At 43.2% G+C, this 19,547-nt stretch overlaps 1 protein-coding gene across 8 annotated transcripts in view; it reads right to left on the bottom strand.

Moving 5' to 3' along the window:
• The window catches only part of YAP1 (Yes1 associated transcriptional regulator), an 81,514-nt gene extending 65,215 nt beyond the window's left edge, over window positions 1-16,299 (bottom strand). Inside the window, exons 1-2 of one of the 8 annotated variants that reach the window (XM_082219394.1) lie at window positions 15,525-16,299; window positions 7,451-7,695 (exon numbers count right to left, since the gene is read on the bottom strand). In XM_082219394.1, coding sequence (XP_082075520.1) covers window positions 7,451-7,695; window positions 15,525-15,842 — 563 coding nt within the window. In that variant the 5' untranslated portion in view covers window positions 15,843-16,299. The remainder of the gene's footprint in view (window positions 1-7,450; window positions 7,696-15,524) is intronic. The other 7 variants (XM_082219392.1, XM_082219388.1, XM_082219395.1 and 4 more) reach the window with 7 other exon arrangements.
• Window positions 16,300-19,547: the final 3,248 nt, after the last annotated feature.

The raw sequence follows: 19,547 nt of genomic DNA, 5'->3' as shown, positions 1-19,547 counted from the left end.
AGCCTTGGTTAGCCATTCTCGCTTTCAATTCAACCGTAGTCGCGACCACAAAAGCAGTTCTCAAGAAGGTTCGCTACCAAGTCTAAGCCAAAACTGTCCAAGGCTCCTTAAGCCTAAGAGCCGCCTGAGGCAGGCAAGGGTTTGTGGAGTCAACAGAAAGCAGCCAAGCGCCTTGCTCTTCCTGTTTGACCACAACTCCATCCTGTCTGAATTAAAACTTTCAAAGCTTCGGCATCCATGGGGTGTACACACTGACCTACATCAGCATACTGGAAAGATGAAAAAGATACAATATGTGAGGCAGTACCGTGGAGGAACAGGAAGCTTCCTGTTGTAACTGCAACACCCAGTAGTAGCTCTCAGAAATAAACACTAACACCTTGCAGCATTTGCTCATCAACAAATACAGTGGTACCTTGGGTTAAGTACTTAATTCATTCCAGAGGTCCATACTTAACCTGAAACTGTTCTTAACCTGAAGCACCACTTTAGCTAATGGGGCCTCCCGCTGCTGCTGCGCTGCCGGAGCACGATTTCTGTTCTCATCCTGAAGCAAAGTTCTTAACCCGAGGTACTATTTCTGGGTTAGCAGAGTCTGTAACCTGAAGCGTATGTAACCCGAGGTACCACTGTATCTCAAAAAAAGGAAAGGTGAAGCTGGTGAAGTTTCACAAACAGGTGATATACCCCCCAAAAGGCTGGCCCCTTAAGGGAAGTGGAGAAGCTTGCTATGTGGTACTTCCCCGCTAGGGCCAGCCAACACAATGGCTACAATATGCAGCCTTCCAATTTGCACTGTTTCCTGGTGCAGTCAAGTCACACAAACACATCTGACCCTCTTCTAGCAGCCCTCTGGCCCTACCTTAACTTTGAGGAACTCTAATACAAAAGCCACATCTACATACTGGAGGCAAAAATAGCAAACAATATACCAAAAGATGCCTTGGGGAGCAGGGAAATTTGAGCAGAGAAACAGCTGAAAGAGGGGCTACCCTAAATTCTTTTCACACAATACAATTTATCCCTCTGAACTACCGTACTTTTCTACCCACAGGGGGAAAGATACTGTGCAGCTACTCTGCTGAGAGCAAAGCATCCAGGCACTATTTGAAAACGATGGCCAGGAGGTATTTTGTTTCTCTCCAGTAGTGTCATGGCAAGATTCACTCTCTCTCTCATCATTTAATAAATGTATTAGACTAATGTGGGATTAACTGAATGACATTAAGGAATTCATATTTAGAATTCATAACGAATGAATAATGAGTTGACGGATGTTTTGAGTAATACAAGTTAAGAGCTAACTGAACAAAAAAATAGAATCACAGAACAGAATCACAGAAGTGTAGAGTCGGAAGGGACCCTGAGAGTCATCTCAACTAAAGCATTCTTCTATGGAAACATTTTTTAATTATCCTAATTATCTAACTAAGTGAGATAAACCTATTATCTATCAGGTTAGTCTAAATTTGAGGCGCAATCTACTGCAAAGCTCTCCTGCACACTCCCCATTAAAATAAATGATAAACAAACATGGCATTCCATTGGGAGTGTACAAAAAGGAACTTTCCAATGGGTAGTGCTAAGCTTTTATAAAAAAAGAAAACTGTATTGAATGGGTAGCATCCTATGCATATTGAGATGTTATTAGCCCTGAGAATCTAGTGGTCTCAAATCAAATAATTGCTTTAAATCAGTGTTCATTAATTCAAAGAGTTTTATTCCCCCAGACCTTACAATTCACACTGTAAGGTTCAGATTCTCTTGACAACAATTTCCAAGAGTCATTTAAAGCACTGTCAACATCATAATAGCTGGCTGAATACAGTAGTATTAACAGAGATTGTCATATAAGAAGTATTTTTTTAAAACTTTAAAGAATCCCTCTGAACCTGATACAATATTCTTTTTTCAGTAGTAATACAATAACATGTTGTTTTACACATACGTAACACATCAGACACAGGTTGGACCCATTGAAATCAATGACTAAATTAGTAAAGTCCACAATGGGTCTACTCTGAACAACCAACCGCAAGTTACAGCATGTTTAATTGGGAGCCATGCATTAAAATTTTAAGACTTTTCACATTATTAATAGGTTTGTTTATATTAAACATGTTTTAACCCATATTTTGGGATCAGTAGGTCTGCTTTCATTAAACACATTTTAAACCATATTACTGGGATTACAAACATTTTCTCTCAACTTGTCTGGAAATATTTCTGTATAGAACATTTGCATGCCATCTCTTAACATAAAGTTACTTGCGTGATTTACCATAAGATGCTTCAGCTAGAAAGATAACTGGTGCTATTTCTAACAAGAGAATTAACTTTGTACATGATTAAGTACTGTCACCTGCCTGTTCGTTCATGTGCCATCACTGTTTGTCATGAGCAAACAAACAAGCAAACAAATAGTTAATTACACCGCTGTTTCTGGATTTCATTTCAGATGCAAAGTGACAATATCTATAGCCCATTTTTCTTCCAAGATGGAACCAAAGACAGGATACCCTTATCCAGCTACTAACCAGGCTCAGACTTGCTTATCTTCAGCAAGTCTTGTACATCTTCAAAATCATGCCCTAGGACCAAAACCACCTTGTATCAACAATTAAAAACTGGATACCAAGTGTTACCTGTCTCTAGTACAGATGATCATCACCAGTTATGACACTGCATTGGCAGACAATCAATACTCCATGCTAACTGTTCATTTACTTATAACTTAACAGCATTTACAAACACACAAACTGCATTAATGTCTGTTCTGCCAGAACAAAGGAAACAGGCTGTTAGGTAGATTAATATGGTGCAGTAGCAGCTAGGCCAAATTGTACCAAAAACTGGAGATTATTTTTAAACAGTTGCTTTCCATTTTCCACTTTAACTTTCTTCTGTCCAGCCAGCAATCAGGTCTCATTAATTCTGACGGTCTTTTTAAAAAGATGCTAATGCAGAACCTGTACCGATTAACATATTCACCAAAAACCAAGGCTAGAGCCATGCATTGCAGGTGTTCCCAATCTTGAGAAGAAACAGTACTTTTTCTAAACAGTACTTTTACTATCCCATACTGACTTACATTAGGCAATACTGCTTTTTCAAAGAACACCTCTACCCAACCACTTCTTTCCAGTAGGAAAGCTACACACTTCTTCCTGAACTGTGCACGCTTTTTCAAGCAGTCCACAGGGATCAGCAATGAACTATTGCTGGATCTTCCAGCAGTAACGCAATATTAAACTGCTCTTGGTCAAATGTGAATCCTGAAGTCAGAACAGGAAGCCAAGCGTCGAAGACACAAGACCTACCCACCTTGGAAGAGTGGCAGATGCAACTAATAGACTATATGGAAATGGCGGAAATGACTGGCAGAATCCGAGACCAGGGAGAAGAGTCGGTGGAAGAAGATTGGGGGAAATTTAAAACTTATTTGCAGAAATATTGTAAAATTTTTGAATGTTGAGGACATTGAAATGAATTGCAGGGGTTATAGCAACAAGGGTAAATGTACGCTTGGATTAATAATAGACAGATTAATAGGACATGAATTTGCTGAACCAACTTTTAAAAGGGATACAAAAGTGGGAGACGTGAGGAAGTCAGGAAAATAAGTTAACTAAACAGGAGAAATCAAGAAAGAGGGAATTTTTGTCTTTTTTATTATATGTGGTTTTTGTATTTCTTTTTTGTGTTTAATGTCTGTATCTTTGTATTTTATAACTTTGTATCTTTTTTGCTTTTACTATTTTTCTAAACTTTTTATTGTCAAAACCTAATAAAATATTATAAAAAAAGGAAGCCAAGTGTCAGTGAAGAGTGCCCACAATTAGGTTTCAAGTGGAGTAACAGAAAATAAAAAGAACCTCCATATAACGTATTATTTGTCTGCTTGATTTGTCAGAGGAGCCATTTTCTCCAGTAAAGAGGGCATACAACCCAGCGTGGGAGAGCCAAACATGTAGGTACCATAGTGCTGCTTCTGGACAGAACTGCAAAAGCTGTACACACAGCTCTGTCACTTTCTCTAACATTAAGGACTATCCTGTGCTAAACACCAATTTGTGCAGACTTCCACTACCAATCCTAATTGATTTGGCACCAGCGACAATCTCATGGTCAGAATTTGGAAGAGGTGGCAGTATGAAGGAACGAGGAGAAAGAAAGGCAAAGCCTCTAACTCGCGTGATTGAGAGGCTGATTGTCAAATTAAAAAGACCTGCTGTAGTTTAATGTGAGCGAATATTAATTTTAAAGTGCTCACATGTGCACATTCTCTCTTTCTCTCTCTATATTCTGTGTTGCAGACAATGAGAATATTATCAGTTGCATTTCTATCAGCTGTGTTTTTTTAAAAAAGACTACAGCTTTGAGATGACTTCATGCATTTATTTCTGCTAAAAACAGAATTTCAAAACAAGTTATTCTTTAAACTTAGGTAACCTAGGTTACAAAGTAATAAGAAATCGTTTTACACAGAACAGCGGGTCTGGTACATCTCCACAACACACAAAATCTATATAGGAGTGTCCATGTTGTTGTTCTTCGGGCCTAAGCAGAACTTTCAGAACTGTCCTCAGATTCTCCCAAACCACAGCAGCACCCAAGGAAAAGCAGAAAGAAAAACAATTTATTAAGCTGTTTAAAATCTCCCCAGATCAGCATGTGACCCAGCAGGGAGAGGTTCAAAAAAAAGCACAGCCTTTATTTTCCTTCCTAACAACCTGGTTTGTTTCTACTCTTTTCCCCCCTTCAAGACACATCCTTCACAGCTAGCAGCTCTTTCAATCATTTACTTTGGATGTCTGCTTGAGAACAAATGATCTTGCTCATGCAGATGAGTTTGCCAGACTTGTGTGTACTTTCCAGTCTCAGGCTCTTTATTGTCCTTATGGAAACCTGACCCTTTGAAACAGATACCAAGAAAAGACCAGTGAGAGAGGGAGGAGATCACTCATAGGAGCAGGAAGACTTTTCTGTAGCAATAATAAAACTGTCAAAAAAAAAAAAGGCCATGATCAAACTGTTCCTCTGCTTTCACCTAAATCTGCATAGGTTGGAAAACCAGTTACACAAAGGCTTACGTTCATTTTTCTCCTCTTTTTAGAGCAGCTCATTTTTAAAAAAGGAATTTTGCTGAACTGTCTACTGCAATATGTGGTTTCCAAGTCCTATATTCTTGAACTGAATTAGATAAACGGGGTGGAAATCAACACTACTTCTACTCAGGGTAAATTGACTGAAGTTATATATGACTAACTTAGTTTGGTTAGTTTAAAAGGGTCTACTTCTATTCAGGGTAAATTGACTGAAGTTCGATATGACTAACTTAGTTTGGTTAATTTAAAAGGGTCTGCTCTGAGTAGGACTTGGCTGAAAAGAACCCATAGACTGCAACCCTAAGGGAGAAAATCCATAGCAAGATCTGCTAGATTCTTGGGGTTAGGATCCAGTAGATTTCTGGCTGAACTGGGAGGCAGCCAGGCTACACCACTGTAACTTCCCCAACCTCAGTTCAGCTGGGGGATACATTGGTTTGTCTCCCCACAATGCGGACAGCCTGGTAAGCCCTGGAAAGGGGCCATGGTTGGGGCAGGACCAGAGAGGGGAAACTCAGAGCAAATCCTAAGCACATTCAGTCTGGTCACGTGACCTGGCAACCCAGCAAAAAGTGGGGTGTTACTGAAACACCGTTTTAAAGGCTTGTTTACCTTCTGCCAGGCTTACCAGATGCCCCACTCCTGAATGGAATTTGGTACTTTTCACTGGCTTGCTGTACACAAGCATCTTGTGTATAGGATTGCTCCCAAAATGCACTTGAGTTGAAAATAATTACTGCTAAAATAATATGAATTGAGAGGGCTCCTTATACCTTATACTTATTATGTTTTTGTGCACCCTACACTTAGACCATTTGCTATAGGTAGTGATATAGATAGATAGATAGAGCCAGCCAGCCAGCCAAATCAGACCATTGCTCCATCTAACTCAGTATGATCTTCCCTAACTGGAAGCTACTTGGGGTTTTTATGCAGTACTGTCTCTCAGACCTAACTGCAGGATTCCAAGGATTCAAGCTGGAACTTTTTCTGCTACAGCCTTGCCCCATGGATCCAACAATGCAATCTTATTTTAAATACTTCAAAATCTATATGCCGCCTTACTTCCTTACGGCAGATGTCTAAGGAGGCCAACAGGAAGAATTAACGACTACAATCCTTAATTTTTCTTAAGGAAAGGCAATGGAAAATCTGATGAGATGATGCTGTAAAATGCCCACACGGTCTTAAAACACAGGGCTGTTATTAACACGCACTAGATCCATGCACCGACTTACTCTTTACTCCCTTGAACACTGTCATTTTCCCCAGTAACTACCTGGTGTTTTTATATTGCTTACTGCACAACAGCTTCACATTCATTATCTCAGCAAGCCTCACAAGCACCCTGCAAAGCAAGTCAGTTTCATTTCCATATTGTGAGCCAAGGCTTGCCGAAGGTCACCAGACAAGTACAGGCTAAGGAAAGATTTTTAGCCCGGTTCTTGTGCTTCACAGTTCACTTTCTTAACCACCATGACATTTTAAAAGCGGTATGGCTGTCACAATAAACCATGGTTTATCGTAAAAAGAATGAACTGCATTAGATGAGTGGGATAGAAATTTCTATATAAATATGTTTATGGGACTAGTAATGTCAAATGATAGGGTCTGATCAGGATGGATTAGTTGAGCATGACAAGACCTGCTTTAATGGAACTTTCAGAACCAGGAATCCATGAGGTCCCATCCTGTCCTACATTCTAGAGGTATAGAAAGTGTGCAAAGCCAGCCTACAATCAAGTGAGCATATGAACTTAAAAAGTAGGGATGGGCAGACCTATGGCCCATAAATAGTTAAACATATCTACAAAATCATAGCTTTTAAAAAAAGTGCTCTTCATTATTCCAGAGAAGTTGTGGTGGCACAAATACTGAGTTTTAAGGGGGGGAAGAACCTGCCCCCCCCAACTCACACTTTTGCTGTTCCTAGTTCTATATGAAAGCATGAAACTACCTTATCAGCCCACTGTTACTGTCTCTATTAACTTGCAGTGACTCTTCAAGATCTCTCACCTCTGCAACCCCAAAGTCCTTTCTAACAGAGAATCTGGAACCTTTCCATTGTGAAATATGTATAACAGAGTTACAACCATTCCCATATACTATCAAAAGTCTTAAAATACTATGTGTTTATGAGTGATATGCAAATTGCTTAATTGCATAAAGTTAAAAGTACACATTTTAAAACTGACAATACAATTTTCAGCATGACCCCACACTGTCAAACAAGGATATGGCCTTCAGATGAAGCACAAGGTATTAATTCTACCAGTTGTTGTTTTTTAAGCACAAAGATTTGCCGCTGCCGCCACCTCCCCTTTCCCGGTAATTGTACTTACTTCAAAAAATATCTCTGGCCAGAAGGTGTCTTTGCCATCTCCCAACCCGGTGGTAGGGGCACATCATCAGGGATTTCAAAGGATGACTGGCGGAGATGTTGAGAAGAAGGTGCCGCTCCAGGAACTATGCCGGAAGGGGTAAGCCCCCCTGGAGAAACGGTTCCCAACTGCAACGATGCTGGAGAGGAGTGGGCACGGACATGCTGAGGTGTCAGAGCTCCTGCTGTCCCTGCATCTGTGCTGGCCTGCAGAGTTAAACAATTCCTTAAGTCTGTGGTGTAGCCAGGTACCCATTATGTCAGCAGCGTGCTCAAGAACCCCCACTTTTCATCTATAAACAGTTAATCTGCTCCAAGGACAGGTGAACGCACAGGGCAGTGTGGCTTCCAACACGTAGGGTAATAACCAAAGCTAATGCTGAAATGGGCATGAGACAAAAACTGAATTTTATTATTTCATACACAGGTTGCTTTTTTAAGTCTGTGACTGCAGATGCAGTATTGGAATTGGACCAATATCTTTTGTGGAGGAGAATGCTTTATAACCAGGTGAGGAATTTGGGTGTCCAGCAACAACTGGTGTAATATAACTCCCATCAGCCCCCAAAAGTCCATCAGCTGACGAGTCGCAGGCTTCTCATCCCTACTTTATAAGAACGTTTCTACTGAATGGTTTTGTTTACATGTACATCTTTTAGAATTTTCAGGTATCCCTTATCTCTTTCTAATACCAAGTTCTTGCTTCTGTCTGCTCTGTCCTCTACCACTGCCCCCCCCCCGCCTCCATTGCTGTCCCACATCTTTATCAAGGGCTTCAGAGACAGCTGTGAAAGCTGTTTAAATGGTCTTACAAAATGGGACAAATGAGGTCCACATTGCAAACAGTAATACATGTCTGGTTTTGCCAAAATGTGTTCCAGATGACAAAAGATTTGTTGGGGGGTGGGGGTGGGAGAAAGCATGATTTAAAGCAGGGCAGGGCTTTTCTCCAGGCTAACTTTTCTCCTATTACTGTATCTCCGAGGCAGAACTTCTCAATGCTGCCATTTTAGAATACAGCTGGAGATACAATCCTCACATCCCTTCTGCAATGTGATGGGATTCTACTATAAGTTGAACAGAATGGTGTCTCTTAAACTGCCAAGATACACACACACAAAACAGAGGGCGAGCCAATGAAGTCGTACCTACTAAAATCAACACACTTCATTAACTATCAATTCCAATCGGTTGACACTGAGCGTGACTAAGCTGGATATTGCCCAGAATGGTGTTCAGTGGTCATTGCGTGTACTCAAGGAACTTTGCATTGCATTGCAGGCGAGCTGGACAAGATGACACTTGCGGTCCCTTTCAACTCCAGAATTCTAGGATTCTATTATTTAGAAGGCTGATCGCCGAAGAATTGATGCTTTTGAATTATGGTGCTGGAGGAGACTCTTGAGAGTCCCATGGACTGCAAGAAGATCAAACCTCTCCATTCTGAAGGAAATCAGCCCTGAGTGCTCACTGGAAGGACAGATCGTGAAGCTGAGGCTCCAATACTTTGGCCACCTCATGAGAAGAGAGGACTCCCTGGAAAAGACCCTGATGTTGGGAAAGATGGAGGGCACAAGGAGAAGGGGACGACAGAGAATGAGATGGTTGGATGGTGTTCTTGAAGCCACTAGCATGAGTTTGATCAAACTGCGGGAGGCAGTGGAGGACAGAAGTGCCTGGCGTGCTCTGGTCCATGGGGTCACGAAGAGTCGGACACGACTAAACGACTAAACAACAACAACAAATTATTTAGGACATTGGCTGCAGCTTGCGAAACTGGAGACTGGAGTAGAACAGGTAGAAAATATGGATGATTAGTTTGGGCCAGGCATCTAGTATTTCAGCCAGGCCTGATCAATTCCGAAGTTTCCTACTGCATCACAGAGGCTGATGTTGCAGAGTCCCTAATCTCTTCTGCACCTTAGGAAGGCTATGAAGCCTGAATTTGCACAACGAGAGTTTATTAACCTAGGTCCCATCCTTAGACTGTAACCCACACCCAGCAACTGCGAAGTCCTTTACCATCAGCCTAAGTAATTCTGTTTGTGTTAATATGCTGAATTACTGTCCATCATGATCTGAACACATAGACATGAAGCTTTTGACAACCACAGACACCTAGACACACAGATAGCTTTTATGCATTTTATGGTGCATATAGATGTATGTCTGCAGAGCTTTAAGGCCCAAGGCATGGAATTAAGTACGCAGTTCAATGTGAAACTGTTTAGGCAAGTATTTTAGCCTTTTGTATTCAAGCAGCACACATGGATTACACTATACAGCTATCTCCATATGGGAGGCAGCTCAAACGCAGATTAATGCCAGTTTGCAAATAAGTAAACCATGATAAAAACCACTCTAGTACTTGAAGCTAAAGATGGTTTCGGTACATAGCTAATAACTTTTCTTCTGCAATTGTCAGGGGAGTTTGAGATATTGGACCTACATGGAAAGTATGTGATAAGCCTGTACTACGTTAAAGTTCAAAGGCAGCAAAGCAATCATCTCTACTTGCAACTCTACAACTTCAAGTCTAGGCTTTTTTCCATTTAATATCTGTCAAGTGAATTAATGTTTGGGTAAGAGCTGTATGCCAAGGTTCAAGCAGACTTTTTTTTTTAAGCCACACACAAAGCCAAGCCCCTTTTTAAGAGAGGCTTAATAATGGAAAAGCTGACATAATTGGTCACAGAAATATCAGAAGCAGTTGCAAAATACTCACTTCTGCTGGCTGAATAGATGACAATAGCTTATGATGAAGACTCAAAATATACTTCTCATATAAAAAATCTTTAAGAAAAAGAACCAATTCCAACTCCCCTCCCCCTCAAAAAAAAACAAAACCACACAGAGAACCCACTAAATTGCCAAATTATTAATTTCCATCTTGTCTGTTCTAATATTTAAATAATTATCCATAGGCTAAACTTATTCAGAACCCAACATCTTTTCAGACAGCTTTTCTCTGAAAGTGTTTATGGTCTGCAAGACTATGGCCTCAACACCTGGATTCAAGCTTCAAGACAGCAAACTCTCCACATTACAGACATCAAAGTGTCAACAGTACAATGGCAATACATCCAAGCCCTGACATTAGGAAGGTTCACGCTAATGTCATAGGAATATGCTGCAATCTAACACTCTTAAGGCACAAAACTGGCACAGCTCTACATTTTGAAGTTTTTGGACACTCACACAACTCCCCCCTCAGTACACTAGTCAATAGCAATTACGAGATCAATGTCCATTTGCTTTTCTGAGTGATTAAGTTCCAATATCATTTCAGAGGCTTTATGCCGCCTTCTTGCAGCAAAGGCAAGAACTCTGCTTAGGCGATAGCTAAAAATATTGGTGTGGCGAAAAGAGGCCTTGGAATGATATGGGGGGTTGCCTTATCTAGAAAACACAAAATTCAAGGCTTCCATAGCTCCAACTCCTCCTCCTAGCTCAGAGAGAAATGACAGACTTTCCACAATCCTGGGAAGAGGGAATGGGGGATAAGTGTGGTGTGGTGATTAGGGAAGTCAATTAGGACCCGGAAGACCAGGGTTCCCTCAGCCATGAAGTTCACGGGGTAACCTTTGGCCAGTTACTTGTCTCTTAACCCAACTTACTTCACAGAGGAAAGGGGGAAAATGAGGAGGAAAGAATCATTTGCACAACATTGAATTCCATGGAGAAAATGTGTGCTATAAATGTAACAGTAAATAGACAAAGTGCAGGGAATGCAATATGCAAGTGGGCAAGACAGGGGAGTTAAAGCCCCCTCCCCTACAAAGTCCCTTAAGTTAAGGAATAGGGAAAAACGGAGTGCCGCAAGCATCTTAGAAGGCCTTAGAGCAGGGGTCAGCAACCTTTTTCAGCCGTGGGCCGGTCCACCGTCGCTCAGACCATGTGGTGGGCTGGACTATATTGGGGGGGGGGGAATGAACGAATTCCTATGCCCCAGAAATAACCCAGAGATGTATTTTAAATAAAAGGACACATTCTACTTATGTAAAAACACGCTGATTCCCAGACCGTCTGTGGGCAGGATTGAGAAGGCGATTGGGCCAAATCCGGCCCACGGGCCTTAGGTTGCCTACTCCTATGGAATAGTTCCTCCCTATTGGGATAAGGATTAAAGGTAGCTCAAAGGAAGGGATAGGAGAGAACTGCTGCCATCACTCCCACCTCCCCCATTCACAAACAAGTGGCCAGGAAAACAAGCAAACAAAAAAAAACAGATTAGAGGTGAAGAAGAGGGAAGCTGGCCTGAACAGCTCCATCCAGGGATTTATGAGAGTATAAAATTGGAAGGTAGGTCAACACTTCTTCACAAGCAAAGACAAAATGGAGGAGTGTGAAGGGGCATTTCTACTACTGCAGAAGCAGGTCTATAATAGGCAAAAGTGAAGATTTCCTCATAATGAAGAACTCTGGAAGAGGAATGGAGGTGGGATAAAGAGGATAATTATATGCTGGGAAGTGCTGTGGAGAGGAAGGGGGCCACCCCCAAAAGGACTTCAGAGGGTAAAAAGAGGTTTCCGAGCTCTTCTAGAAAGGAAATTATCTTCCATCTCCTAAAGCAAGGGATGAAGAGAAGGAAGTTTAAGCGCTGCCAAACCACTGCACATCATTCTCCTAAATCCGACACTGTCTACTTGAAAATTTAGGATCATTAACAACTGCACTCCACCACCACAAGCTCAGAAGAACTGTGGAGGAAAGGCAAATTAAAAAAAAGTGATCACTTTATAACAAGAACCAAAAGCAAGGGAACAATATCCACCTATATAAGCACCAAGGCCAAGCACAGATTCAAGAGGAAGGAGATGAAAGTTGCATCTTGCGCTGCAGAAGCCCAAGAAAGGGACTGAAGTTTAGGATCCCAAAAAGAAAGCAGCAGTGCAGGGGAGAAAGCAAGATTCTACCCTATCTTTCCTCCTCCCCTCATAAAAGTGTCAAACTAAAACTGGGGAAATCCAGGTTCAAACCCCCACATGGAAATGACACTCTCACTGCCCAAACTTGGTCAAGTTACTGGCTTGGTCCCTGCTTAATATTAATCCATGGTTTAAACAAACTCGGGTTCTTTGAATGTGCATGTTCAGCAGGTTAACCATCATTTGATTTCTACCAGCGAACGAAGCTGTGGTTGGCTTAAAAACCATGGCTTGTTTTAACCCATGTCTGAACCCAACAACCATGGTTTGTTTGGCCAGCCCACGCCAGACACTCACGATGCTACACTGCCATGTGGAAACAGCAGCTGGAAAAGAAACCCTCCTGGGCTCCTTTGGGAGGAAGAACAGGATATAAATTTAATAGCTGAAATACAAACCAAGCTTTGGAGGACAAGCAATGGTTTGTTTGCTCATCTGCGAGAGGACTCACATTTGGCTGAACAAACCGTGCCTTCGCAATTATGTGCAAACTGTAATCACTCTCTTTCGGCCTAACTACTTCACAAGGTTGATGCAAGGAAAATATTGTGGTTGGGTAGAAAACCATGTACAGTGGTGCCTCGCAAGACGAAAAGAATCCGTTCTGTGAGTCTCTTCGTCTAGCGGTTTTTTTGTCTTGTGAAGCAAGCCCATTGACGGATTAGCAGATTAGCGCTATTAGCGGCTTTTAGCGGCTTATCAGCTTAGCGGATAAGCGGCTTAGAAAAAGGGGGGGAGGGAAAAAAACCCGCAGGAACTCGCAAGACATTTTCGTCTTGCGAAGCAAGCCCATAGGAGATTTGTTTTGCGAAGCACCTCCAAAACGGAAAACTCTTTCGTCTAGCGAGTTTTCCGTCTTGCGAGGCACCACTGTATGCCATCTTGAGTTCCTTGGAGTGTAACAAAGTAATACAGCGGTACCTCTGGTTGTGAACTTAATTTGTTCCAGAGGTCCGTTCTTAACCTGAAACTGTTCTTAACCTGAGGTTCCACTTCAGCTAATGGGGCCTCCCGCTGCCACTGTGTGATTTCTGTTCTCATCCTGAAGCCAAGTTCTTAACCCAAGGTACTACTACTTCTGGGTTAGCGGAGTCTGTAATCCGAAGTGTTTGTAACTTGAGGTACCACTGTAAATCCCTACAAGAAGCCACAGGCTTCTAGCATAATTATGAGACAAATTCTTCTCCCCTTTCCTGAAAAACTAGGAACGTGTGTTGAATACCTCAGACAACTGCAAGGAAACAGAAAACTATGAAGTGCTTTCATGTAAATAAAAATAAAAATCAGTAACTGAGTTTTATTATTGTTCTGAAAGAATACACACACAAACTCTGGGTGTGTGTAGGCAACTTCCCAACTAGCAGAGTAGTCATAGGCGGGTATTTACGTCTTTAAGTGTCAGATACACAGGATCAAGCTGCCTGGAAGTCACACCCTCTGACCTGGAAACCCTTTTCCTCAAGGCTCAGGGATGCCTCACCCACAGCATTTTTGTACACTCAAGTAGGAAAAGCAAACACCTGTATATACAGTTGCACATGGGAAGCATACAAATGTTCATTTTGCTACAGAAGCGCCGTCTCTTCAAACCATCTTAAGCAGGCCCTGAAAACCTATTTGTTTGCTGTGGCTTTATGGTAATGAGATTGTGAAATATGTGGTGCTAGTTTACTGTGGCTGTACTGTAGTTTTAAAGTTTTACTGGGGACGATGACTGTAGTTGTAAGACCACTTACTGTGTTTAATGTACTTTTGTCTACTTGCTACTTTCTTTTATTATTTTTGCTGTATATGCTTTACAAATTATTGTTCTGTATCTGTTGGGTGGACCCATGTACCTTGTACGTTGCCTGGTGAGTTGTTTATTTTTAAAAAAGCAAGATACAAAATCTAATAAATCAATACATACCTGCACCCATCTATTTAGCAATATATGGCAGCTTCCTAATGTGTACACATGGCAAAAATCCAGGTAAACATCATGCAAGTGTTCAGTTCTGAATAACCCCTCCCCCCCACACAAGAAATACAAGAAAAGTGTGTGTAAAGGCTGTCATCAGCCATAAGAGGAGGCAAGGCTACACTTGTTTTTACCTGAAAAGCAGTATGTAACTGCATCTGCCCATGATTCTTCTCCTGACATCCTTAACTCTGGTTTTCCTTTCCTCCCTTTATTTACCCTGTTGTGTCATCCTCTGGCAGCATTTAGACTGCAAGCTCCTTGGGGCAAAGGCCTGCCTTTTTTCATCCATCTTACCCATTGAAACATCACTTGCAAATGTTAGATGATGATGATGATGATGAAGGTGATCACAGGCGGCGAGAGACAATGATTTATTTATTTTTTAATCATACTCCTACCAGTATGGTGCAAGACAATCTGCACTGAACTCTGAAACACAGTATATCATTAACTTTGATTCATGATTTCGTACACCCCAATGAAATACAGAACTCGGGTCATAGGCAAGGCTGCTCTACCCTTCCCTTCAGGTAGCTTGACCCATTGAAACTAAGTGAGATTTACTTCTGAGTAGACCCCTAACAGTGTTACACTGCAACAAAAAAACTATTCCCTATCTGGTGTTCATGGTGAGGTGTGAAGAAGGGAGAGAGAGAGAGAGAGAGAGAGAGAGAAAGAAAGAAAGAAAGAGGGGAGAGAGAAAGAGAGCATGTCGATATTATTGTTCTTAACAACTTTATTCTTAAAATACAGCCTTTTCCATGCAGCCCATTCTAAGGCAGCCGACAAAAGTTTATGGAAAGTGAGATTTTATGGGGGGGGGGAGTGTTTCAATAAGTGGTGTGTAAGCAGAAGACAGCCCTTTCTCTACAAATAAATATAGCTATTACAGCTTTTGATCCTACCCATGTTTGCTCGCTTTTAAATGATTCCCACCCATTCCCCGCCGCTGTTTTTAAGACAGATTTTTGTAAGCCGCCTTGAGTCCTTGTGGGGGGGGGGAGGGAAAGGCGGGGCACAAACAAATAAAATAAAAACAAGAACTCTTAATAATATCATAAACCCCCCCCCCAAAAAAAACAACCCCCACCCACACCCAAACAGGAAAGTTTCTCTCTCTCTCCCCCACCTCCAACCTCGCTCACCTGGCGGGAGTGGGCCTTGGGCTCGGGCGGCTTGAAGAAAGAGTCGGGCAGCTTCCGGAGCCTCATGGGCAGCGTGTGGGGGACGTTGGCGCCCTTGGGGTTCATGACGGCGTTGAAGAGAGCCTCCAGGTCCGTCTCCGAGTCGCCGCGGACGTGCACGATCTGGTGGCCGGCCGGGGGTGGGCCGGAGGCGGCGGGCTGCTGAGGCGGCGGCGCCTGAGGAGGGGGCTGCCCCGAAGAATTGGGGGGCGGAGGAGGCTGCTGCTGCTGCCCCGGTTGCTGAGAGGCCGACTGCGGGGGCTGCCCGGCGGCGTCCATGGCGGCGGCGGCGGGCTCCCGTCCCCACCGACTCCTCGCTCGCTTGCTCGGTCTCTCTCTCAAGCGGCCGCAGCTCCGCGCTCTCCGTCCCGCATCCCCCGCCGCCGGTTCTGGCTGCCCGCCCGCCCGCCTCCTCCTCCTCCTTTAAAAAGTTCCTGCGAGTTGCGCCTCCTCCGCACGCAGCAGCGCGACGCAGCCCCTCAAACCAACACGGCGAGGAGAAGGAGAAGCAGAACTTTTATATATATATCTCTATATATATTTCGGAGGAATCTCGTCCCGCGCGCCGCCGCCGCCGAACTCGCGCACAAACACCGCCAAACAAAAGTTCTGAGACGCGCCCGCCCGAGCCAGCTCCGCCCAGCGAGAGCCCGCCCGCGCCGAATCCGGCGGGACTTTAACGCAGCCCAGCCGGCGAGGGTGGGGGGGGATCCTCCTCCTCCTCCGCCTCCTCCTCCCGCTGCTGGACTTCTCGCGCCCGGCCGCGCTGGATTTTAGAGAGAGGACATTCTTTCTCCCCCCGCCCCTTCTAGTTTTTTTTCTCTCTTCTTCCCCGCCCTCACTCCACTTTTTACTCTCTCTACGTCTCCCCCCCCCCCCGCGCGCACACATACACACAGCACCCCCGGCGTGGTCGGTGAGTTTCCTCGGTTTCACGCGCCCGCCCGCGCTGCTGTTTCCCGTCGCGAATGTTGTCCGGCAACCGCCGGTTTTTACAGGACTTCGCTTTAAAAAAAGAGAGGTTTTCCATCCCTCCCACGGAGACGGGGAGGAGGGGAAGTTGGGGGTGGTTGGGTTTCCCCCTCCCTCTCCCGCACCAGAACGGGTGGGGGGGGGTGAGGGAAGGAAACGAGACCCTAATCACAGCACAGGCTCCAAACCCCACACTTTTTCGGGGGGGGGGAGGGAGAAATCAGGGCGCCCCTTCTTCCCTTGACCGCGATGCAAGCTGCTGCAACGCCTCCCCGTCCCCCAAAATGGGCTGCAGAAAAAGGCCAGAGCTCCTCTTCGCAGAACCAGAGTCAGTCTCTCTCTCTCTCTCTCTCTCTCTCACTCACACACACACACACACACACACACACACACACACACTCCTTGACACGGGAGCTGGTGGTGGGGAGGACAAGTGCAAGGAAAAGTTTCAGCCCACACGCAGACAGCACTGCAAGCCTCTTGTCTCCCGCGACGTTCCCAAACTTCAGGTGGATCTGTTTTCGCTTTGGTTTGTTTCTTTTTTCTGATAGCAAAGATTGAAGCCGTTCGGATCAAAGGCAGAAGACCAGAGGCGAAGAAAGAGCCCTAGGCCCTTGTGCGTTTGTGTTTGGTTAAAAATAGGGTTCTGGTGCAGTCCGATTTTTAAAAACACACACACACAAGTTACAAAAGGTAAAGTAGTATCCCACTAAGTTTTTCTTTTCTTTCAGAGCAGACCCCCTGAAATTAATGAGCGTGACTTAAGTTGGGTCTGTTAACTTCAATGGATCTACTCTGAGTAAAACTTAGCTTTAGCAAAGTGGTACTTCAAGCTGACAGATACTTGTGCTACACTTGACTTCACAGGCATTTGCTCACAAAACACAAATCCATCGCATTGCAAAGATGGCAATTAAAAATAAGACGTTATGAATCAGCTTTGATTTTTACAAAGTGATTTTTTTTAATGGTCCACTGATACGCCTGTAATTTTCAAGTAGTCTGCAGGGGGCAGGAGTGTGAGAACCTCTGCTGCATTCTTGTCTAATTTACTGCCTGTAGTCCAAAATTTAGAATATGAAGCTGCGGTATACTTCAGACCATCTAGCTCAGAGTACTGTCTATTGGCAGTAACTTTCTGGGGTTTCAAATGGGGCATTTCTAGTCCCAGCCGGAGATGGTGGGTATACAGCTGGAGACTTTATTATTTATAAATAATAAACAATGCATCCATAAAATGACTGGCTACTTTAGAAGCATTTCAGACAACAACATAGGCTTTCTGCAGTCAAAGGAGCAACAGGCTATATAAACTGTATAATCTGCAAGCTATATTAAACTGATCGCATCTGTAGACTTGGGGAATCTGCCATGCAACTGGACAGTGATGAGCTATTGATCAGATAGGCCTGCTACAATCAGAAGATTTTTTATCTATGTCATTTTTAAATTGTGATTGATATTAATGCTGTATTCTTAGTTTTAGATTTTATGATTTATGTGGAAATTGTTTTCCATTTGGTTGTGTACTTTTTGATGTGTTTTATTTATTGCTTATGACTTTTGTTATGTTGGTAATTATGTAAATGTTTTAATATGGAAAGATGGCATACAAATAAAATGATGATGATGATGGGAGTCCCTCCTAGTTGGGTGACATCAAGCCACTTACCCCACTCCTGGGCAATTATATCTTGCAAATAAAGCATATTTGCAATTAATTATAAAATGGGGTTACAAAACCATCTGAACTTGCTCTTGGCCATCAATATGCCAGCCATGTCAATAGTGTCAGCAAAGCCATGCAAGAAATCTTCTAAAAGGAAATTCCCCTTGTTTACAAGCAAATGGTGAAAAGTTTCTTTAAGGGGTGTGGGAGGAGAAACTGCCTGAGAAGTAGGTCACAAACTAAAGCACCAAAATAAAGTTGTAATCAAAGAAGTACCATTGAAATCAGTGGAGCTTACTTCAGCATATAAACATTGTGAGTTACTACAGGCAGCCCTGCCTTCAGTGTCCTTAAAGGGAGGGGTATTTTCATACAGAGAAGCAATACTAAATAGTTTTAAGAAAATTAAGCTTGAACTATCTCATCCTACTCTCTTTGGTGAAGTTACCTACCTTACAGAGTTGTAAGGAATGCAACTAGAAAATGCTTGTGAAGTGCTTTGAGCACTTGAAAGTGCTATACAAAAGCTACATACTGCTATTGTTATTATTATTGTTATTATTTATAATGATTAAAGGGCATAAGGGTTTTATTTCCAATATTTATAGACCACTTTTAACACCATACATGCTCACAAAGCAGTTTACACAGCAGCCAAAAAGCAATTTAAAGCAATACAATCAAAGTAATATGGTGGTTAAAAGCCCCCCACAAAAGTTCAGTAAATAGGCACAGTACTACAGCACAACTAGAGATGGGAAGGCCTGGGGGGGGACTGGGAAAATGGGGGGGCAGGTTTTTCCCCCATTTCCCCCAAAGCCATTTTTCCCGGGGCGGGGGGATGGGGGCGAAAGTGTGTGGAATATCCAAACTATATCAAACTGGGTTTTAAAAAAATATTTTAAAAAACCGGCTTTGGGGAAAAACAGAAAAAACCTGGTGTCCCCCCCCCAATTCCCCCAGGTTTTTTTCCCCAGGCCTTCCCATCTCTAAGCACAACACAGCCTTTTTATCCAGAGTGGGCTAACCAAACCCACCATATGCCTGGGGTAAACAGAAATGTCTTGAGTTAGCTACATCCCTGATGAGGCTGAGTTGCCTTCTGTGTCTCCAAAGCAGGCTTCCTCAGACTCGGCCCTCCACATGTTTTTGGCCTACAACTCCCATGATCCCTAGCTAGTAGGGCCAGTGGTCAAGGATGATGGGAATTGTAGTCTCAAAACATCTGGAGGGCCAGGTTTGAGGAAGCCTGCTCCAAAGGAAGGAGTTCCACATCTGGGGCCAACCACAGAGAAGGTCCTAACCTTCATCTCCACATGGAGCAGTACTCCATGGGATATTGA

The sequence above is a fragment of the Podarcis vaucheri genome (genome assembly GCF_965113315.1).
Source record: "Podarcis vaucheri genome assembly, chromosome: 4".
In the NCBI taxonomy this organism is placed as follows: Eukaryota; Metazoa; Chordata; class Lepidosauria; order Squamata; family Lacertidae; genus Podarcis; species Podarcis vaucheri.
The sequence above is the reverse complement of the archived record's forward strand: the minus strand, read 5'-3'. Positions and strand labels throughout refer to the sequence as shown.